The sequence below is a fragment of the Medicago truncatula genome, chromosome 4 (assembly GCF_003473485.1).
Source record: "Medicago truncatula cultivar Jemalong A17 chromosome 4, MtrunA17r5.0-ANR, whole genome shotgun sequence".
NCBI classification, from domain to species: Eukaryota; Viridiplantae; Streptophyta; class Magnoliopsida; order Fabales; family Fabaceae; genus Medicago; species Medicago truncatula.
Window position 1 is genome coordinate 32,539,431 of NC_053045.1, and position 22,366 is coordinate 32,561,796.

A 22,366-nucleotide genomic window follows, 5' to 3' on the forward strand; every position below is an offset into this window, starting at 1 on the left:
GAATAAGGAAGAAAGTTAACTTTATTCTCAAAAATAAAATAAAATTGTAACTATCATTATTTGAGATATTATAATCTTTGAACGCAAACTATGTTAGACGTCCTCAAATAAAATAAGGGAAATGTTAACGAGTATTTTCGGGGCACTCTTTAAGACCTTTATATAGTAACTTTGTATGAAAATATGTGTAATCAATGTCTTAGAAATCGAAATATTTGACCTTTTTTATAAATTAATTTCTTCTTTTAGAATCCTTAAAGAGTGCCCCGGGACACTCGTTAACAAGATCTATAAAATAAAGAACAATAATGTAAATTTGACTTGAATAATATAATAAGGATGATAAATGGTTTTTCCATTCACATTTGCTTGCATATATAATTTGTTTAATTTAGGTTTTGGTAGAATTAGTTTTTAAAAGATTGATATTAAACGAATTGAGTTTAAAAAGGTTGTAGTTGCTATTATTTTTGAAGAAAAAAAGGTTGTAGTTGCTAAAATTGATTTGTCTTTTGGAAATTTAGTTTTGTTTTTGAAGGAACTTTTGGAAATTAAGTTGAGTAAGGGATTCGTCGACCACATAATAAAGATAAGATTTTTTTTTATTTAACTTTTTTTAAGTCATCAAATTCTTTAACTTGTAACTCAAACTAGTCAAGTTATCCAATTTCCGTAAGCTAATCATTTATGAGTGAAGTGGTAAATACAAAAATAATTAATGTATAAAAAGGTAATTATCATTTTACTGTAGATAATTTTGTATCTTCCTATACTATATATTCCCCATAACATTCAACATTAATCTTTAAATAAATAATTTTATTTGAATAGTAAAATTGACTACACTCTTGTAAACATAAAGAATTCAACGAATCCCACCCTAAAAGAAGAAAAATTCTAGCTAAATAGTATACTACACAAAATCAATTATCTACGGTCATAAAGTGCAAAATTTCTAACCAAACACAAACACAGATCTGAATTGGATAGAAGGTGGTTCTTGTTTGGTATTTAATGTTGGTTGTACGTATCAATATAAGAAGATGTGAGTGATAAATTAATACAATGCAACTTGCTCGATGGTTAAAATCATATGTAATACGACAAAATAGAAAAGAATCTTGTTAATCAGTGTTTCCGGGACACTTTTTAAGCATTTTAAATTTGAAAATTATTCTTTTAAAAAGGTAATTATTACAATTTCTTCATTACATAACTTTTCATATAAAACTTACCATTTAAAGTACTTAAAGAGTGTCACGAAGACATCGGTTAACATTTCACTTTTATGAAAGCCAAACCAATCTCTTAGGGTAGTTAGCTGAGAGAGATATAAATATGATTGCAAGGTGTAGTCGTGGCTATAACCAAAATATTAACTCCAAAGAGGTATCAAAATCATGAGAACTTTGGAGATGGATCATCTAAAGAATATGAGAGAATATTTTAGGAGTGGTATAACAAAGGAAGCATCTTGGAGAGAATCACAACTAAAAGGGTTGCGTCGTTTCCTAGTGGAAAAAGAGAATGATATCTTCATGGCCCTCATGCAAGATTTAGGGAAACACCGTCTTGAAGCTTTTAGAGATGAGGTATTTCTAAACCCTACATATATATAATTTCTTCAAGTTATGTAGACATATTTTCGAATCCAAGGAATGCATTTTTTTTGTTTGTTAGGTTTCCAATAGTACTACCCCACTAAAAAAATAAAAATTTACTTATTCTCTTTCTCTCTGATACTAAGCGTTCCATCACCATCACTCTCTCATACTTTTCTTTTCTTCTTCCAATTTGATTTCCTTTTCCTCTTTTGTTGTCTTGTTTTAAGCATATTAGAATTGAGTTCTCTTGCTTTTGGTGTTAGATGGATTTTTTTTTGGAGGGTAGTTTGAGGTTCCTCATGTATACGATAGTGATTTTCACCTTTGAGTGTATCACATATATACTGCACCTTATATTTATCTTTTAAAAAATTTAAATAAAATATTGTTCTTTTAAAAAAAAATACGTTTTTATTTTATTACATGTCTCTTTTCACTTACAGAGCTGAGCCTCTGGATTTGTAAGTACGACCCTCCTTAAAAATGGTTTAAAACTCGAACAATATAACAACGTTAAATTTAAAGCTCATTTATTTGTCCATGAGACAATAATTGATATTAATTTTTTAAAAGATAAGAAAAATAAATACTACATGAATTCAACTCATATTTGTTTTCTATTATTTTTGTTAAAGCGACACCAATTAAGTCTGTGTCTTAATTTATGGACATAGCAAATGGCTCATGAATTGAACTTGTCGGGATCTTCAGTAAATTTTGAACGATTTTGAAGCATTGATATAACATAGACCACATGAGACTTTCTCATCTAGCATTTACACCAGAATAGGCTAGGGCCCACATAACTTTGCTTGAATAGAATATTGTATCACTAAAAAAGTTTAAAGTCTTGGCCTTTGTTTATCCCTAACTTATTAATTTTTTAAAGTTTTTTATTTTTGGTATTAAGTTTAAAATATGATCTATTAGTCTTTTTAAATAAGTACTTTAAAATAAGTTTTTTTCTTTTATTTTCTAATGTATCTAACGGCAAAATCCACACACACTAAATGACTGAGAAGTGTGGTGTTCAAATCCGCACTTCAAGATTTGTCAGATATATACACACTTCATGATTTGTCAAATATCTCTGCTGTCTTTTACCATTTGTGATGTTTAAATTTTATACAGAACACACCAATTTTTCTATTTTTTTATATGAGCGGAGTAATATTAAATAAAAATTTATGAAATAAATATATCTTTTACGAAATAAAGTTTATGTGATCCACCAATATCACACTATCCACCTCGTCCCCCTAAATAAAATTTAAGAAATGATATTTGTATAACAATTTTTTTTTTTTTTATAACTTTTGAGACAAACCCCCTCTCTCTCTATATATATTGTTTTTCTTTCTTTTTTCTTTTTCTCTCTATTATTTTTGTCTAATAAGAAGAGTGAAAAGAAGATTATTACAAAAGTTGTTAAGAAATAGTCGTATAAATATTATTCCTCATGCTATAAACCATACAACCAAACAAAACGATTTTAGTAGAAAAAATATATAGTTTATTAGTGACATCATTTTACAAAAAAGAGTATATCTCCTAAAAATAAACGGTATTTAGTGGAAAAGTTATATAATTTTTTTAAGGAAAGTTAAACAATTCATAGTTTATTAAGATATAAAAACAAATATATATTTTATTGATTTGAAGAAGTAAAATTTAGTAATAAATGTTGGCTAGTTGAATAAGATTAACTCCATTGAAGGATCTTACAAAAAATGTAAAAGCATAATAAATATTTTTCCACAAAAAATAAACAATATTCATTTTATAGAGTATATCCGTAGGAGTTGGGGTTTGAATTCAGATTCTCCACTTATATGTTTAGAGCTAAATTTATAGCCACTAGACTACTTGACCAAAGAAGATAAAATATATAAATATAAAACAAATTTGCTAAAAACAATAGCGATAAATCTGCGAACAAACTCACAATATTCATGTTATAACATAAAACGACAAAATACATAAGCCTACAAATATGATTATATTCATATATCTGAAATAATCATGACTCTAAATTTGTAACGTTGACGACATTAAAATCATTGCCTGAATCTGCACTAAATTTAAGTGATCGAACAGTCTGAATCAAATGAACACCGTTATAAGACGGAAAAGAAAAACAACGCCGCTGCACAACGACGAACAAAAGTTACTAATCTATTGTTTTCATTATATATTTTCTAATTACTAAATCCATTCACAGATAGGAACGTTAGTGAAGACCTTAAATCTTGCATTAAAGTGTCTGAAAGATTGGATGTCAAGCAAGAAGGTATGATCTATGTTCTGTTCCTACAAAATACCAAATTGTCATAAAAATTTCTAGCATGTAAAACTAATGTGAAGAAAATATGTACATGTGAAGCAACTAATAACGAAATAATTTACTTTGATATAGGCTCCACTGCCTGCAATAGCATTGCTTTCAAGTGCAGAAATTGTTCATGAGCCTTTGGGTCTCGTCCTCATTATTTCATCTTGGAATTTGCCCTTTGGTGAGTTAGTTATATACTACAATACTTCTTGCTTTGAACCAAAATCACAGTCATTCAATTACTAGATAAAGTTGAAACAACGACAAAAATTTAGAGACGGAAAATTGGAAATCTGATTCTAATTTCGTAGTTAAGTGTTAGAGATGCGAAATTTACCGACCAACTTTAATTTTTTTCGTTATTTTGTTAGAGTCTTCATAGATTTGAGCTCGTAACATAATATTTTGTAACCTATAAAAAAACACAGGAGTGTCTTTGGAGCCACTGATAGGAGCTATAGCTGCTGGAAATGCAGCAGTGTTAAAACCTTCAGAGTTGTCTCCTGCATGTTCTTCTCTACTTGCTTCTGGCATTGCCACTTACTTGGACAATAAAGCCATTAAGGTTATCCAAGGGGGACCACAGGAATCCGACCAATTATTACGTCAAAAATGGGACAAAATCTTCTTTACAGGTCAACATTACCGAAATATTTTTCATCGCGACTTTTAGATTTTGAGCAGGTTTTAAATTGCAGTCACGATAACAGTGACATTCACGTTTTAATGTGGCCTCAGTTGCAACATGTTTTAGTTTTGGCAAAAATAAAAAATTATTATGTAGCAGTGAAAATTATGGTCGCGGACCTTTATTTAAAACCTAGTTATGAGTCTCTTGACACAATTTTGATGAATTTTTTTTCTTATTGTAAAAACTAATATCAGGTAGTGCACGAGTGGGGAGCATTGTGATGTCAGCAGCTGCGAAGCACCTGACCCCTGTAACACTGGAGTTGGGTGGAAAATGCCCTGCTGTTGTGGACTCACTTTCATCTTCTTGGGATTTAGAGGTGAGTTGATTCATTTTCATTTTTCACTATAGTAGCGTCCCGATCCTTGATAACACACTCGAGTATGGCAAAAAGCGCAAGAGCATGCACTTCAAGCGTAAACTTGTAAACTGAATCGTAATATTTAAATAAAATCTGTTGTGGGGCCCTTTAGATTTCTAAGTTAGTAGTCTAGTCCATCAGGTTTTATTATGTCATGCCAACCATTGTAGTCTTATGATACCCTAACCGTCATTTTTGTTGTGTTATTCTCTCTTCTATTTGATTCTCTATATTGTTAACATATATTACCTTAATTCATCGGATAAAAGAAAACGACAGTAACAAACTTGTTGGAGATGTATGCACAATTAATTGTCCCACAAGTTACATTTTACTAAGTTGTTTATTTTAATTATCAACGTAACACTTTCTGGTGATTATAAGGTGGCTGTGAAGCGGATTCTTGTGGGAAAATACGGAACTTGTGCCGGTCAAGCATGCATAGCAATTGACTATGTCATTGTGGAAAAGAGATGCTGTTCAAAATTGGTACATCTCTTAAATTCAAGTATTCAGGTTCACTGTTCTGTAAGTTTTTGATATTACATTTAATTCATTAAACTTACTCTTGTTTTATTTTATTTCTATAAGGTGGAATTGATGAAGGTGTGGATCAAGAAAATGTTTGGAGACAACCCACAACATTCCAACACTATAGCAAGGATAGTTAATAAACAACACTTAACTAGATTAATGAAACTTCTTGATGATCAAAAGGTTCAAGAATCTGTGGTTTATGGTGGCTCAATTGACGAAGAAAACTTGTAAATATTTAACACCCTACCTTTCACAAACTAATATTCCTAAATTCCTATTGCCAAAAAAAGAACAACAAAAAACAACATGTGCTCAAATATGTGCAGATTTATTGAGCCAACAATCTTGGTGGATCCCCCACTTGATGCAGCAATAATGTTAGATGAAGTTTTTGGCCCATTACTTCCAATTATTACTGTAAGTTTCATTGCATAAAATAGCCTCTAGACTTACCACATGATTTTTAAATGACGACACTAGTGACTATTTTACAAATGTCTGGTACGAATCTTGACGTTACAAAATCAAACTCTTACGACTTAGTTTTACCACATGCTTTTATCTATCTTTTTTTTCTAACTTAAGTTCCCTTTATTTTATTTTATTTTATTTTTTGCATAATTTGCAGGTGGATAAGATTGAGGACAGTATTGAATTCATAAGCTCTAGGCCTAAGCCTCTTGCCCTTTATGTTTTCACCAAAAACAAAACACTGCAGAACAGAATGATATCTGAAACATCATCAGGCAGTGTTACTTTCAATGATGCAATTCTGCAAGTATTACTCTACACACTTCAATTTTTCACATACCACTTTATATTAATGTTCAAATACATAACATAATGTGCATAATTTGTTGTTTGCAGTATGCAGCAGATAGTCTACCATTTGGAGGAGTAGGTGGAAGTGGATTTGGCATGTACCATGGGAAATTCTCCTTTGACACATTCAGTCACCAAAAAGCAATTGTTAGAAGAAGTTTCTTAACTGATTTTTGGTATAGATATCCACCATGGACAGCAAATAAGTTTCAACTACTTGAGGTCTCTTACAATTATGATTATTTGGGATTGGTCCTTGTTATTCTTGGATTAAAGAGACCATCAAAACGCCAGATCATACCTTGTTAATCAGCTGTTAGTATTATTATATATCTTAAAATCTTAATATTTATGTTATAGATTTGGTGTTCTGTGTGCAACTATGCAGACTAATTATGTGTTTAACTTGATTTATCCTTTATATAATAAGAAATTTTAGAGATTTTATACTATTGTTCGCCAAATGTACAAAGCCTCTATGTTCGAACTGATCAATGACTAGTTTTCTTTCTTTCTTGATTATCCTCAATTTTCTTAAATGAGAAGTGAGTTAAAAAACAATTGCAAGGAAAATTCCAACTGATTTTTGAGATTGCACATGTTCGTTGTGGGCTAATTAAAAGCGTATGTCATGTACAAGTAGCATCAAAATAGAAAAATGCAAACAAAAGATTGACAGAGTGTAAATCATCTGCAAGACAAATCACAAAATATATAGATTCATATGTATTAGAATAAATAGATCGTTCTTGAGAAGAAAGAAAGTAAAAGGACAATTGCCAAGCGAAAACGATTCTACCAACAATCTTGCAAGTTGCAACATTTATTTAAATAACATACTAGTTGAGACATGTTACGAGGATCTTTTGACTCGTTTAGTAACAAAAATCATGAAACAGGAAGAAATTGCCTGAAATAATGAGTTGACACCATCCCCATCTAAAACATACATCTCACTTTAAAATATCCAACATTTTATCTATCTATAGTCGAGGTAAGACTTGAATGCTCATTTTTCTAACCAATGTGGGGTTTTATGAGAGAGATTAATGTTGATATCTATTCATATCGGATATGGATGATAACATTTTTTTTAATGTCAAATGTTGGTAGACATTGGATGGTAAAGTTAGTGTTTAAGTTGCACATCACTTATGAATGAATAAATATTTGATATATAAGAGAGACGATTCATACGCCTAATTCATGAGAAGAGTCCAACAATTATCCATATTGGACCAAGAGCAGTCATTCGAGTGAGTTGAACACCTAATCTTCAAGGATTAGGTGTATGAGCGATGCTATATATCACAAATATATCACTCATAAATTTGCATGAATGTAGTTTTCCTTTCCTATAAAATATTAAAGAAATGGAACCGCCATCATTCCGCAAGAGTGAGTAAAAAACAATCGCCATCATTCTATGAAATGGTGGCATTTATGTAGTATCAAAATATATAGACACATAATCAAATACGTGTTACATCATAGTCTCTAATGATATATGGGGCTATTTTGACTAAAGCCGTAGGTTTTTTTATACCATATATATATACACACAAGAATGAAAGGAAAGCGGGCCAAAAGCTGTGCCATTAACTCTTTTTGGATGACAAAATAAATCATCTTAAAAACTACATTTAGATATCTAGTATGCATGACCCTTTGAACTATTTTAGGAGATCCACAACCTCTAATGTTAGATGTCAAAACTAAAGCTTCTAAAGTTGTTAAAAGTTAAAACATAAAACTATTGAAAAAAGAGAGTTAATATCTTCAAATTTGAGTAAACTCGGGTAAAATCAAGTAAATTTCTTCCAATTCTACTCGATTTTAACTGATTTAACACGGGTTAACTTGCTATAAAATTGCTTTGAACTCTAATTTCACCCAAAACTGATTTTACATCCAATTGAACACAAATTTCACACCTATATACGTAAAATCAGGCAATTTTATGTGTTAACTCACGATTTTGACAACCTAGCCATATGTCCCACTGTCACTTAATATATGATCTTGTAGCATCCAAGATTAGGCCCTACATCTAAAAAGCGTGTGATGAAGCCTCTATTGATGAGTAAACATCCAACCCCCTATCCCTAATAGGCAAAGAAGCCACCCTCCATTAAAGGTCCCCAAAGAAAGGACCTCCACTAACCACAATCTCTTCAATTGCTCCTCACATCTCTTTATTAAATAACATAGTTGCCTCCTCCATGTGAATCAGTTAACATGTCCTTAGGCCAAAAAATAGTTTGGTGATACTCATGCATGATCGAAGTAGAAAAAACCCATTTTGAGGATCCTTTACCGGTGGAAGAAGATTCATTAAGTCAAAAGCCCTGACAACTCTCTTTATCGTCCTTTACTGGTCTCCCAATATTTGAAAGGCACAACCCCCATGATGCTTATTTCGATCACACGAATGTCAAAAGATTTCAGTCTTACAGATATTCAATTCAACGCCCAATCATGATCATGACTCCCAAATGATGTCAAGTGTTTTAATCACCTACACTAAATCGATTACGACAAATACAATTTAGAGAAACAATATGCAAATTAACTATACTCCCCCCGTCTCAGTTTAATTGTCGTTTCTGAGTTGTGTGGTGTTTGAAGGCTGAAGATTGATCACATGATAGAAAATGAATGAAACTCGCTGGAGTGAATCCTTTCCAGACAGATAGGATCTGATAGAGTTGGAGAAATTTAAGATGGATGTTTGAAGGAATGTCGGGGAGAAGCGCAAAAGGAATGTCGAGGAGAAGCGCATTAATTCAGTTCTCAGGTGACCTAGGCAAACCCGGTCCTTGGGGGTGCAAACAGCTCAATGGAGCTGGGCCTCCCCAAGGTATGGGCCTCATAAAAAAATTTATAGCCTAGTAAATAAGTAATAATAAATGTAACGTGAGTTATTCTTTGTATTTGCTGAAGCGGCTCAGTGACACTGTTGCAAGTTGGTAATGCCAACCAAGGTTATGGGTTCAAAACCCCCATTTCATTGTTTTATGATATTCTTTTCCTTTTTTTTTTTTTTTTTTTTTTTTTTTTTGCTTTTTGCTTCTTTAATTAATATGAGGGCTTTGATTTATACATTATTTTATATGGATTTGATTTATACATTATTTTGTATAAGATAGTTACACTCTAACAACAAATATTATAATTGTTTTACTTGAAAGAACAAATATTATAGACCATTTATTTTTGGCTTTGTACAAACTAAGGAAAAATATAACCCAAAAGATTGATAAAGATATTCACTTAAATTGTATTTATATTATTGATTAAAATATTGATCTTTTATGTATTAGTTACAATAAACACTTTTTTCAATCTTTATGGATCTTATTTTCAATTTCAATAGATAATTGCTCTTTTAAAAAAATTATATTTTTTATTTTATTAGGGGCATATTTTCACATGAGAGTCGAGCCTCCAATTACTCAGGGACGGCCCTGGACCTAGGAAGTCGATTACTACTAGAAACTCTCAATTTTCCTGCAGATTTTCATGTGGAAATGATCCGCATGAATACCTGAGGATTTTGCTGCCCTTAGTCAGACGAGGTTTCCTGCGGATTCAGATGCCGCTGGGACATCCGCAGGTAACTATTATTTTCCTGCGGAATTATTATCAAATATTATTTCTCCCTTTCCTTATGAAATTCCGCAGGTATTAATACGGATTTTCCTGCGATTTTAATATATTTGTTCCTGTGGATTTTCCTGCAGTTTGTTTATTTTGTTGAAATTTTTAAGATTTTGAATTTATTAATTTTAAATATTAAATATAGACCTATAGTTTTAAATTTAAGTCTAAATAAACATATATCCAAATAAAATGTCAAACTCGATTGTAATTAATATATATTTTTTGTTTATATTCAATGTTAAAATATTTTGAGAATTAACATAACATTAGAAATCTTTTATATAAACCATTAACCTAACTTTTTTTATATATATTTATTAATGTATTTTGAGAATTTTGCTGCAAATAGATTGTTTTAATAAGTAGTCACAATGAAGAAATTTATTATGTCACTATCAGCGATTTTATGTTTTTAAATCCACATTATTTTTCCAATCTTATATATTACCTGCGAGAATGTTCACAGGAAAGTGTTACCAGGCAGGAAAACTCCTCAAACCTTGATCGATTGTTTCCTGCAGATCCTAAAATCAGGCACGAAGGTATTACACAGGAACCTAATTTCTTTGCAAAATCCGCAGGAAACGGGTTTCATGCGGAATTATCACCAAATTCCGCTGGTAATTCTGCAGGAAATCGAGAGATTATGGTAGTGGATCTTGTGATTTCAGATATGTATACTGTGTGTTCATTCATTACATCAATTGCACATTATATTTTTCACATTAATACATTGCATAAAGCTGCATATAGATTAGAAATTCTATTACTTTTCGTCATCTTTCGATCAACAAGTGCACATATTGTAACAACTAATTAAACGGTTACAATATGTGCACTTGTTGCATGTAGGTTTGCTTAATTGCGTGAAAGTTGTGTTAGTCATATTATCTACCGGTGGATTCTTAATTTGTTTTGTTATACTTTTATTTATTTGGATTCTACATATTTTTTTTTGTATGATTATGAAAAGTGATAAGTATTTACTAGAATCCAATAATCAAATAACAATTCATGGCGTACAAGAATTTTTTGGTACGTAATTTTGTGTGTTGATGTTAGTGATATGAAAGTGAATAAAAAATATAAAAAACTACTAAAAGAAATACTATAGACTTATGGATGAACACCATACATTCACAATTGAACTACAAAAGCTTAAATACAAATTAACCACAACAATGTTGAACATAATTCATTGAAAAAATTTCAAGTTGTTATATCCGAAAGCTTAATACGCGGGAGGTGGGGGTTAGTTATAGCGGTAGGGATGATATGGAGGAGGTGAAGGAGATGGTGGAGGTGGAGGTGGAGTCTTGTAGATATAAGGAGGTGGCGGTGAAGGCGAAGGAGGTGGTGGTGACTTAAAGACATAAGGTGGAGGAGGTGAAGGAGATGGTGGGGGTGGAGATTTGTAAACATACGGTGGTGGTGGTGGTGGTGATGGAGATGGTGGAGGTGGGGTCTTGTAGTAATATGGAGGTGGTTTGAAATAATATGGTGGCTGCTGGCCATGACTTGGTGGTGTTAGTTGTGGATAGTTGTTGTTTGGCATAGTAAGGCTTATAATCATCAGCAACAACAATACTTGCAATTACGCATAGTGCCTCAACCCTACTGAAGTTCCCATCTTCTCTAAATGTGCGTATTCTTGTGAAAACGTGTTAGAGCTGAGGTTGTTCTGTTTTTATCCTTTGGCTTTTAGAGAGAACTGGCAAGCATGATTGAGAACATCAAGTGTGAAACAATTGATAAAGTCAAATTAATTCAAAACTTGCCACAACTATATAATATTCCAATTCCAATGGAATGAAATATAATTAAAAAGTATTGTATACAAACTTCATGTACATTTTGCTTATGCGATGTGATATATATGAGAAACAATACTTTGAAGAAGAGTATTAAGGAAGGATGCTCTTAGAAGATGACAAATGTTATTGTCATTGTAGTAAACTCTTTTCACAATGCTACTAATTATCACGATGTTGTCTCTTCACATCTTGCTGCTGCTAGGTGTGTTTTCTTCTGTTCAGTTTTGTTCCTTAATTATTATTAGCTTCCTTATTTTCTCTCTGATTGAAATCTAAGTTATTTTTGTTTATTATAATATATGATTTGTTAATTTTAACCTCTTTTATTTAGCGTTTATTATGTATGTTGTAAAAGACGGTGATTCCTCTCTAATGCTTCATTTTGTTCCACAATTTGTTTTAGAGGCAATTTTTGGTAAACCTCAAATGTGTCAAATATTGCGACGTTAAAAATGATTTAGATTCTATTCACAAATTGCACATGTAAGTTTTGAACTGATGTATCTAAAAGTCCTAGCTCAACTGGCAAAATGTCGAAATTGTTAGGTCGGATGCCATGACCGGGATTCGAACCCCGGTACCTTCACTTGTGTGTGTGAATTTATAATGGCTCTGTCATTTCGTCTATCTACCAAAAAAAAAAAAGTTTTGAACTGATGTGACATTGTATATTTAATGTGTGTCAGAGTATTGAATCTATGTCACTAACGTTCAAGAGCATGACATTGTATTTAAACCGGTTTTTATTGCTCTTATTATTAGCACATCTTATGCTATGATTATTGAAATTTATTTTATATACACCATGAAGCTTACAAATTCTCTAATTTTTATGTGTTCTTTTTTCGCGTTTATAGTATACTCTTGGAACCTTCTGTTAAATTTAATACAATTTGATATAAAAAGTATAAATATTTTCCCCGCACGGGTATACACACTAGTAAAAGAGTATGTCAAAGATAGTATTAGAAAGAGAATGTTCTTACAATTGCTTTTGTGCCCTGTACCCAACTCACCATTTTCTTTTGTCAGAGTTAGTTCACCATTGAAGACTTCATTTTACATCGTCCGAGAGAAAGAGAGAAAAAGGCTAATCAGAATTTTGAGACATTTTCCCATACATCCACATTTGCTTCTCACACTCGCCTAGTATGGAAATTGGCATGATAGAATAATTCTTATCAAGCGCATAGTGGAATTATACCATTCAGGATTTATACCAGCATGAAAGGATCGAGAGCCTAATAACTTTGAGTTCGATCGGGTAAAGTTTGGTTAAGAATTCCTTCATGATGGGATAAATATTGAATGATACCCGACTTAAAAATTGAACTCAATTTAAATATCACCTCAATCTTGACACTTATTTTCTATATCCTTTAAAATGAATTTTTTGTTAAAATAAATATAAAAGGTAAAAAAAACGTTGAGGCGTCAAAAGATTAGAACGTGACATTATTGTGTTTTTATTGGTAATTATCTAGAAAAGAAAAATAAGTGATTAAAAAAGCAATTAGTTATGAAAAAAAGGGTCTCATAAGGATTAAAATATCAATGATTTTGACGTTCAATAATTTAGAGATTAGCTTTTGACATTTTTTTAAAAAGATCATAATCTATTTTGTCTTTATTTTTATCATGATAAAAATCATTTTTTTCAGAAATAATAAAATAATTTAGCTTTTATTAGGATAGTAAAGTGGACCGTCAGCCACACAAATCCAGTGTATAACTTACCTACTAGACTTCTCCACACTTTTTTTAAGGATTAAATAATTTAGCTTTTTTAAGGATTAAAATTCAGTGTATAAAATAATTCTAGTTTTTCTATTAGGATAGTAAAGTGGACCGTCAGCCACACTTAAGCTGGGCAAAATAACGAGACGAAATGAACTGAATCAATTTAAATAATCAAGTCCAACACTTCGACTCAGTCTGTAAAAAATAGAGGGCTAAACGGGCCAATCCAACGAGTCAGGCCCATTTTGCTACCTCTATCTCAGCATGTATATTTGAAATATATGATAATTATCTAAACAAAGAACATAGCAGATAGTATCAAATTAAACATGAGAGGACGTGTGATTTAGGCACATCCTCTTTCCAAACAATATCTGAGAACCTTCTAAAGAATATGTTCTTGTTTCACAGTTACTTTCTAAATAAGTAGCTATTTCATACATCTCATGACCAGGTTTTTTTTTTTTACCCCCTTACATATCTTCAGTGGATTGTCAAATACAGTCAAGTCCACAATTTGACCGCAATCTATGGCTTTCTGTCTTGCTTTTCTGTTTTGTCTTTGATTAACCTACAGTGACAAGAAAAACTGTAAGAAGTTAAAAAGGAAAACTAGAATTACTCAAAACACAAATCCAGTGTATAACTTACCTACTAGACTTCTCCACATACAAAGCAGCATACCTTACTTGTCCATCCATGTACAATTCATCGATAAATTTTCGCAATTTCATGTTCGTTTTAATGGACTGTATTGTCAATGCAACTGGAACACGCTCCAATTGTTCCTCAATTAAGTCATCAATATTGAAAAATTCACTGACCTCTTTACTCATTTTCATGTACACTTTACTAACCTTTAAACAGAATGCAGCTGCAAAATGCTCCGGTATTTTCGCAGTTAATGCATCCATCTCCTCTTTCAAAAAAGTAGCGCGAATCTCGTTCTCTATTAGGGTAATTATAAACAAGTCATTAACCTTTCTCAATGAATCCTGAAGAGCCATATCGTCTTCCAATTTGGCTGCAATCAATTCATCATTTTGCTGCAGCCACAAACAGTTTCTAGTAAGCAGTTAACAAAGTAAGAAAAACCCATCCATTTACAGCCAAATTCAAGATTACCGTTTGCTTATTCTCTTCTACACATTTATCATTTTCCTTCAATTTAGCCCACAGCAAGAAACATTTTTTTCATAAGCAGATAAAAATGATCATAAACATATAAATAAAACATATATATGTATGTCACACCTTTTTCTTGGACATCTTGGACTTCATTTAGAGTAAAGTCTACCACAATTATGTTCCTGCACCCATTAAATAAAAATATTTAGAATAATCTGATTTATGCACAATCTATTGGATATCAGTTCATGAATCGTGATTTTTATAATCATCCACAAGAACATCCACAGACTAATGAAACTAAAAACACTGCATGCTTATACTTAATAACCTATTCAACAAGTGACTAACCATGTTTATTAGAACAATTCAATTAGGTCTAAGTCTAATAACCTAATATCACTAACATATGAATTAGTTTATGTTAAACAAGATCCCGGGAGCATAGGCTTGTATAAACAAGTGACTACTTCAATACAGAGGGAATTAATCAATAGCAGTCATTGGCAGAGCCAGCTACTAACCAGGGGATTCAGTTGAACCCCCTCAACTTTTAAATTTACACCCATTATCCTAAATCTAAATAGTGATTTGATGACCAAAATGATTAATAAAAGAGACATTTATGGATGTCTTTGCACTAATTAAATCTAAATATGACAGCAGAGTATACAATCAGGGATCAACTATGATTAATTGCTTAACATTGAATCATTGATAATACTTCATCTACTGATTTTTAAAAGTGATACATACTAAAATTTACAGTTTATCAAATAATAAAGTAATTCAAGTACAATGTAAATTTTTGAATATATATATAATTTTTAAACAAAGAGAGGCAGCAAGGAAGCTACCTCCTTCAAAATAGAGTCGTCTCTATCAAATTGATATGCCCCAAATAAAATAACAACACAAAATTTTGTAAAAGATCAAATCTTCTATTTAAATTATGGCAATCACATCTTCAGTATCATCAACAAAATCAACATTTTCAGCAACAATATCATCTAAATGATCATTTTCGGTAGCATCAACATTATCCTCTATATTTCCAACATAAAGAATTCATGAAAATAAGTTGAAAATAGCTTATGAACAATTTCATAAGTTGTAAGTTCTCCCAAACAGTCGTCAATCTACTCAACCGTTTAACTTTCCTGAAATCGCGCCGCATTGAAGGGGCGGATACGGCAGCCAGCGATGGAATCGCATACTCGCGCAACGCCGTATCGAGAAAGCGGAAGGAAATTCCGAACAGAAAAAGAGAGAAGGCGAAACAAACCTGGATGATGATGATGATGATGATGATTTTCGCACAACTCCAACTTGTTGTATCTGCTACTTGTTGTTCAGAGGCCGAGCTACTGAGTTTTGTTGTTAGGGTTGGGTTTTTGTTTTTGCTTTTTGGAATGAATTATTTTTATTTTATTTTTTTGTCAATAGTTCAATACCATAATATTTTAAAAAAATAAACAAAAAAATTATAAATAATAGACTTAAATATGTATTTCATCCTAGCAATTAGGGGTAGTTTAAAAATTGGTCCCTGTAATCGCTAACCCTGACAATTTACCCTTGCATTGTTTAATCATTTAAAGATTCGTCCCTCTTCCCACTTAATCACTCCCACGTCACTAATTTGATGACGTGGCAATCACTGTCACACATGAAATTCCAATTTTACCCCTGAATTTCCAATTCTTTCTTCAATATTTTGTCATCTTCTTAAGGGCAAAATTGGAATTTCATGGGTGGCAGTGATTGCCACATCATCAAATTAGTGACGTGGTAGTGATTAAGTTGGTCAAAGGACGAAATTAATGATTGCAAGGTTAGTTTGCAAGGATTAGCGAATACAGGGATCAATTTTTAAACGACCCTTAATTGCAAGGATGAAATACATATTTAAGCCTAAATAATAAAGGGAAATGATGTACAAAAAAATATATAATAGTACAGTTAAAAAAATAATGAAGTGTGTCCCATGAGTATAACTCAGTTGGTACGTGTTAATACCAAAAATAAAATATTTCGACATGCTGCAAAGTGCAAAGAAATTTCGATCAAGACTTCGACATACCGCAATTTCGATCAAGTGATTTAATGTGTTGCATGCATATGGTTTTTGACCAAAGATAAGGAGAAATAATATGAAGTTACAATTGGAATGGATGGAAATTATTTTCCAATGCCTTGTAATTATGTCAAGTGTAGGAAGTTATTTCTACTTTTAATTTAGATCGTGTATATATATATATATATATATATATATATATATATATATATATATATATATATATATATATATATATATATATATATGAATAAGAGGCGAAATCCTTGATTTCTGAAAGCTCTGTAACACCCACGTCGTGGGAGCAAACGGGTTAAGGAGTGGTGGACAAATTGACAAATTTCAGCCATCATTATATTCCCCACAATTTAATTACTTTATTATTGGTTTATTTTCCATTTTTCTTTACTGCATTATGCACTTTTCCTTTCATTTTCATTCTTCTTCTTTCTTTTGAATGCTCATTTGAGTGTTATTTCTTTTAAGTTGTCATTTGATAGTTTGTTTTATTAAAGTTGTTGGAAGCAATTCTAACATTAATAAGAACAATTTGATTTGTTCTCAACAAACACATAAGAAAAGAGATCATAAATCGCTAAACCCAAAGAACTCCAAAAAGGACTTCAATTCAGTCCTTAACTATTTTTTGATTATATTGTTTGTATTACCAAAAATCATTATAAATAAATTGGCGCTAGAAAGATGAGATTTTCCAGTTTTAGCGTAGATCTAATGCTTTGTGTTTGAAAAGTGGTGGAACAAAGTAACTATATTTTGTGTTGATTTTGAGAGAATGAAAAGAGAGAAAGAGAAGAAGTAGAGAATTATTGTTGTAAACTGATGAAAAGTGATTACAACGTGCCTTATATAAGAGGCTTATTCACATTGCTTGCTTAGTAAACTATCTAAACAAACATAACAAACTTAGTTAGATTACATAACTTACTTGTAACAAACTTTTATACCCCAAGTGATTACTACATGCCTTATATAAGAGGCTTATTCACATTGCTTGCTTAGCAAACTATCTAACCAAACGTAACAAACTTAGCTAGATTACCTAACTAACTTGTAACAAACTTTTATGCCCCAACGGGTATATAGTCTAATACAAACTTGAATTAACGCATTCCAACACTCTTCCTTAATTCATGTTTGCTGAATCCACCATGCCCATCATTCTTCTAAGTCTTTCAAATGTCACTATCTTCAATGGCTTAGTCATTGCATCTGCAATCTGCATCTCAGTCTTGCAATGCTCCAGAATCAGCTTTCCTTTGGTAACTTGATCCCTGAGGAAGTGAAACCTTGCTTCTATGTGTTTACTTATTCCATGTGACACAAGGTGCTTTCCTAACTTTATTGTAGATTGGTTATCAACCTTTAGTGTCACTGCTTCTTCCTTTCCTTCTTCATTGATGCTTAGTCAGTCATCAATGCATCTAGCTAAGCAGCCCGACAAGCACTCATTGCAACGACAATGTATTCAGACTCACAAGTAGATAGAGCAACCACTAATATCCTGCAGTACTCTTCTTATCATCTTTATCACCACACCAGTCTGCATCTGGGTATCCAACCAACTTAGCAACTGAATCATCTTTCAGAGTTGGAAGTAGTATGCCCCAACTTAGTTTTCCTTTCACATATCTCATTACCCTTTTTGTAGCTAATAGATGAGAAACCTTAGGATTTTGCATATATCTGCTTATCATTCCAACTGAGAATGCTAAGTCTGGCCTTGTGCTGCAAAGCTACCTCGATGATCCTACCATACCTCTATACATTGTAGCATCTACTTCATCTTCAATTCTATCTTTCCCAAGATTTGCACCAATTTCACTAGGAGTTTTTGCTAAGTTATGCTCCATCATGTTGAATTTTCTTAATACACCACCGCATATTTGCTTTGATGTTTGTAATACACTAGGTAGCTGCGAAGGGATTGCACAAAGTTTTTATTTTTTCTCTTCTAAATTGGATGCAATAGGTGAAGGATCTAAACATTTCCATGGGATATTGAAGGCAATCATGATGATCAATGAAGGAAAAGGCAAGACGGTGGATGATCTTTGCTTAATGTTGAAGGTGATGAACAATAGTTGTTCTCTAGGTTTTTCCATATATCACTATCATTGTAATTCATTTTCAGTAAAGTTGGATTTTCATACTTTCTAATCGATTATTTTGATTCCATTAGATTGTGTCAGATTTCTATATTCTATGTTGATTATTTTGATTCTTTTTAATTATAGTCTGATTTCTATATTTTTTTTTTTTAAAAATTCGTTGATTTGATTTCCACGTCCTTAATGAATTGGTTTTTAGAACACAAAATTTGCTGGAATCTAATAAAATTGTAGTTTTGGAACTTCAGATGACTTCGAACGGCTAAATTCGAGTCAATCCGACATCAGATATCAAATCTACACTATTCCAAGTGAGCATTTCTTGCGCGCCACTTCATCTTCTATACGCACCACCAATTTACCTACATCACTTTCTCTAACGATCACCCTTTTATTTCACATGAGTTCCACACATTGAAAATATGGATTCCACATAAAGTGGTGAGACTCATATAAATTTTACCGAGTAGAAAAGTGACTCTTAGAGAAAGTGCTAGAAATAGAGTGTTCGTAACATTTCTCCTCCCTCCAATCATATTTTTAAATACATAATATATGCAAGGTCTGGGGTTCAAAACCCCGACCACCAAAAAAGACATTTTAGTTAACAAAAATTTATTTTTCTAGTTTAAAATTTGGTCATGATAAATTAATTTTTGTTGACCCAAATGTTTTTAATTTATCCTAGAATCGTAGAATCTAATGAAAATTGTTGTATACACATCTTGTTAGGCTGAGAAACACATGTAAAAGATGAAATTGCCCATCGACAATTAACTGCCGAGGAATTCAAAAATCGGTTGCAGTTAACTGCTGAGTAAAACCTCGGTAGTTAACGGTTGGGGAAAACAATTATGCAGACAGTGGGTTCTGCATAATTCTAAAGCATTTCCAAGCCATTTATCGGACAGTTTTTACCTGTAATTAAACCAGAACATTTCCAAAGATAATATAACTCAGAAAACATTTAAACTCAATCATAAGCAAGAAAAATACAATATTTTTTAGGCTTAATTGCACTTTTGGACCCCTATCTTTCCAAAAGTTGCAGTTATGGATCCCTAACTAATTTAAATACAAAACAGCCCCCTATGTTTTGATTCTTTGACAGTTTTGGACCCCCAGTCCATTGTTGACTCGGTCAACGCTGACGTGGCACCCTAAGTGAGGTGTCATGTGTCAAATTTTTTATTTATTTTTTGCCTTGGGGGTCCAAAACTGCCAAAGAATCAAAACATAAGGGGCTGTTTTGTATTTAAATTAGTTAGGGGTCCATAACCGCAACTTTTGGAAAGATAGGGGTCCAAAAGTGCAATTAAGCCTATTTTTTACAATTGTCCATAATTAAATCAAACCGACATTTGGTTCAAAATACACAAAAGTTTGAAATTCATCAAAACGTTACATAGTGTCCATAATTAAACAACACATTACAACTCATTACATATCATTAAATTAAATCCCTACTTACATTCAACACAATTGCATATGGAACGAACATACATATATAATATATTATTTTCCATCATATTCCGAAACATAAATGCAACGTCGCTATCGTCTTCAATAAGTCAAGGCATATATAGCTTGTCGTTTTCCATGTGTATTCATCTCTATCTTCTCCTAGGTCTATGCATGGCATTTGACCAAACAAGTGACATGTATATTGATTTCACAAAGATGCTGAAAATAAGTGTTAAGTTGTGCCTTCAAATCATCAAGAGAGTCGGTCGACGTTATTATAACCTTAACCGTCTTTTTAAAAGTGGAGTATCTAACACGGCCTTCAATTTTTTCAACCTCGGACGTGATTCACTTCACAAAAGCTTTATGAAATAAAATCATACATTATGATGTAATTAAACGAAACGTAATAATCAATAAAATGTACATAAAATGCGCAAACATAAATGCGTAAACATTATGTATGCACTAGTTTCACAACATAAAAGTCATATTATCATATATTTATATAAATTACATAATGTTACTTATATACTGGGCACAAAAAATTAGCGTTACAATTTCGACCCCAAAATATATGTCGGTGTAATTTCTACCAAAAAAAAGGACTAACACCGACAAAAAAATCCCTCATTAAAGACCAAGTGATTGGGGAAGATCAAATGAAATAGAATCTTCCTCATCTTCCGCAATAACTTCAAATTGTTGCTTTGGTTTTTCGGGAGTGTCCAACAAAATAGGTGTCGCTTTGTTTGACTCATTTTGTGGTTGCGGCGGTTTGTTTCCACTTTCAATAATCATGAGTTTTCGGAACAACTCATGTTGATCCAAATACTCATCTTCCCAAGTCACCGCATCTTCTTTCTTGTGATTGTGCCACTCCGTTGATGATGGAGGTAGTGAACAACCATTCTTCAAATAAATAAGCATGAAATGATTCGGAATTACCCCAAGGCACATGATGTGAATTTTTCGCTTTCCCGACGGTGGTGGCCCTCTTAGTGGGAAAAAAGATTCTGATTTTCCAACTTCAAGATTTGTCAACATAACCACACACCTTTTGTAATAATTAGCAACAATGTGTCTCATGTCCGAAAAAGTCAACCACTTATCAACAAGATGTGCACAACCTTTCATATTTGCGGGAGGATGTAAGCCATCTAAAATGTAGTTATAACGATCCTCACCCGCAAATACTTCAACATAATTAATCATCTCTATGATCTTTCAACTCTTGAATAAGATGTGTACGGATCATGATATGACTTTGTCCAGTCAATCCCATGAACTCGGCTATAGCCCGAAATCCACAATGTCCATCGCCAATAACATCCACCACTTTTTCAATAAATGGAAGCATGAACCGTGGCATATAATCAATAAGCCTCGTAACCGGAATAGCCTTAGGCTTTGGATACCGAGAAGGTGGTGGAAGTGGGGAAAGTGATGTTTTACTAAGACGAGCACATTTTTTTCTTTTATATGATGAAGCTGTTGGTGATGATGACGGTTGACTATCCGGAGTTTTGGAATCAACAACCTCCCACGAAGAAGGTATTTGACTAGTTGATGTAATTTTTCCTTTTGCCGAAGTTCCTATAACTCGGCACTAAACTGTCGAGGATTCCCATGATAGTGAGAACGTAAACTCACGTAAAAAACTACAAAAACAGCTAAAAATCAACCGATTAAAATGCTTAATACTGTTCTTTTTTTTACGTCAAAAGTGTGTTGATATCTCCTATGTTTGATGCTTCAATGATTTTGGAGCTAAGATTTGAAGGTAAAAAATATTGGATTTGGGGATTAGATGGAAGTGGTATGGAAGTTGATGATGAAAAGTGTGTAGGGGAGCAAGTGGCTGTTTCATCTGATGAAACATTTTTCTCGACAGTTAGCTGCCAAGAAAACCTGGACAGTTAACTGCAGCCGGTTTTTGAATTTCTCGACAGTTAACTACCAATGTGCAGTTTCGTATTTTACTCGTGTGTCTCAGCGTTATGA

At 32.4% G+C, this 22,366-nt stretch overlaps 3 protein-coding genes across 4 annotated transcripts; 1 reads left to right on the forward strand and 2 right to left on the reverse strand.

Moving 5' to 3' along the window:
- Positions 1 to 1,342: 1,342 nt before the first annotated feature.
- LOC25492569 (aldehyde dehydrogenase family 3 member F1) lies at positions 1,343 to 6,799 on the forward strand. The gene is made up of 10 exons (XM_013600731.3): positions 1,343 to 1,592; positions 3,826 to 3,894; positions 4,021 to 4,117; positions 4,365 to 4,571; positions 4,822 to 4,946; positions 5,373 to 5,477; positions 5,580 to 5,752; positions 5,852 to 5,942; positions 6,154 to 6,303; positions 6,393 to 6,799. Exons 1-10 carry the CDS (start codon positions 1,401 to 1,403, stop codon positions 6,654 to 6,656), a joined length of 1,473 nt encoding a protein of 490 aa, XP_013456185.1. The 5' UTR covers positions 1,343 to 1,400; the 3' UTR covers positions 6,657 to 6,799.
- Positions 6,800 to 11,262: 4,463 nt separating this feature from the next.
- On the reverse strand, positions 11,263 to 11,565 carry LOC25492570 (extensin). Its single transcript, XM_013600732.2, has one exon. It carries the CDS (start codon positions 11,563 to 11,565, stop codon positions 11,263 to 11,265), a length of 303 nt encoding a protein of 100 aa, XP_013456186.2.
- A 2,189-nt stretch (positions 11,566 to 13,754) lies between these two features.
- LOC25492571 (uncharacterized) lies at positions 13,755 to 16,106 on the reverse strand. 2 transcript variants are annotated; one of them, XM_024781272.2, is made up of 5 exons: positions 15,978 to 16,106; positions 14,819 to 14,874; positions 14,690 to 14,725; positions 14,216 to 14,610; positions 13,755 to 14,135 (listed from the first exon to the last, which is right to left on the reverse strand). In XM_024781272.2, the coding sequence occupies exons 2-5, from the start codon at positions 14,843 to 14,845 to the stop codon at positions 14,093 to 14,095; spliced, it is 501 nt and encodes a 166-aa protein (XP_024637040.1). In that variant the 5' UTR covers positions 14,846 to 14,874; positions 15,978 to 16,106; the 3' UTR covers positions 13,755 to 14,092. The 2 variants fall into 2 exon arrangements, with proteins under 2 accessions (XP_024637040.1, XP_013456188.1); XM_013600734.3 differs by lacking the exon at positions 14,690 to 14,725 and having other exon boundaries at positions 13,888 to 14,135.
- Between the last annotated feature and the right edge of the window lie 6,260 nt (positions 16,107 to 22,366).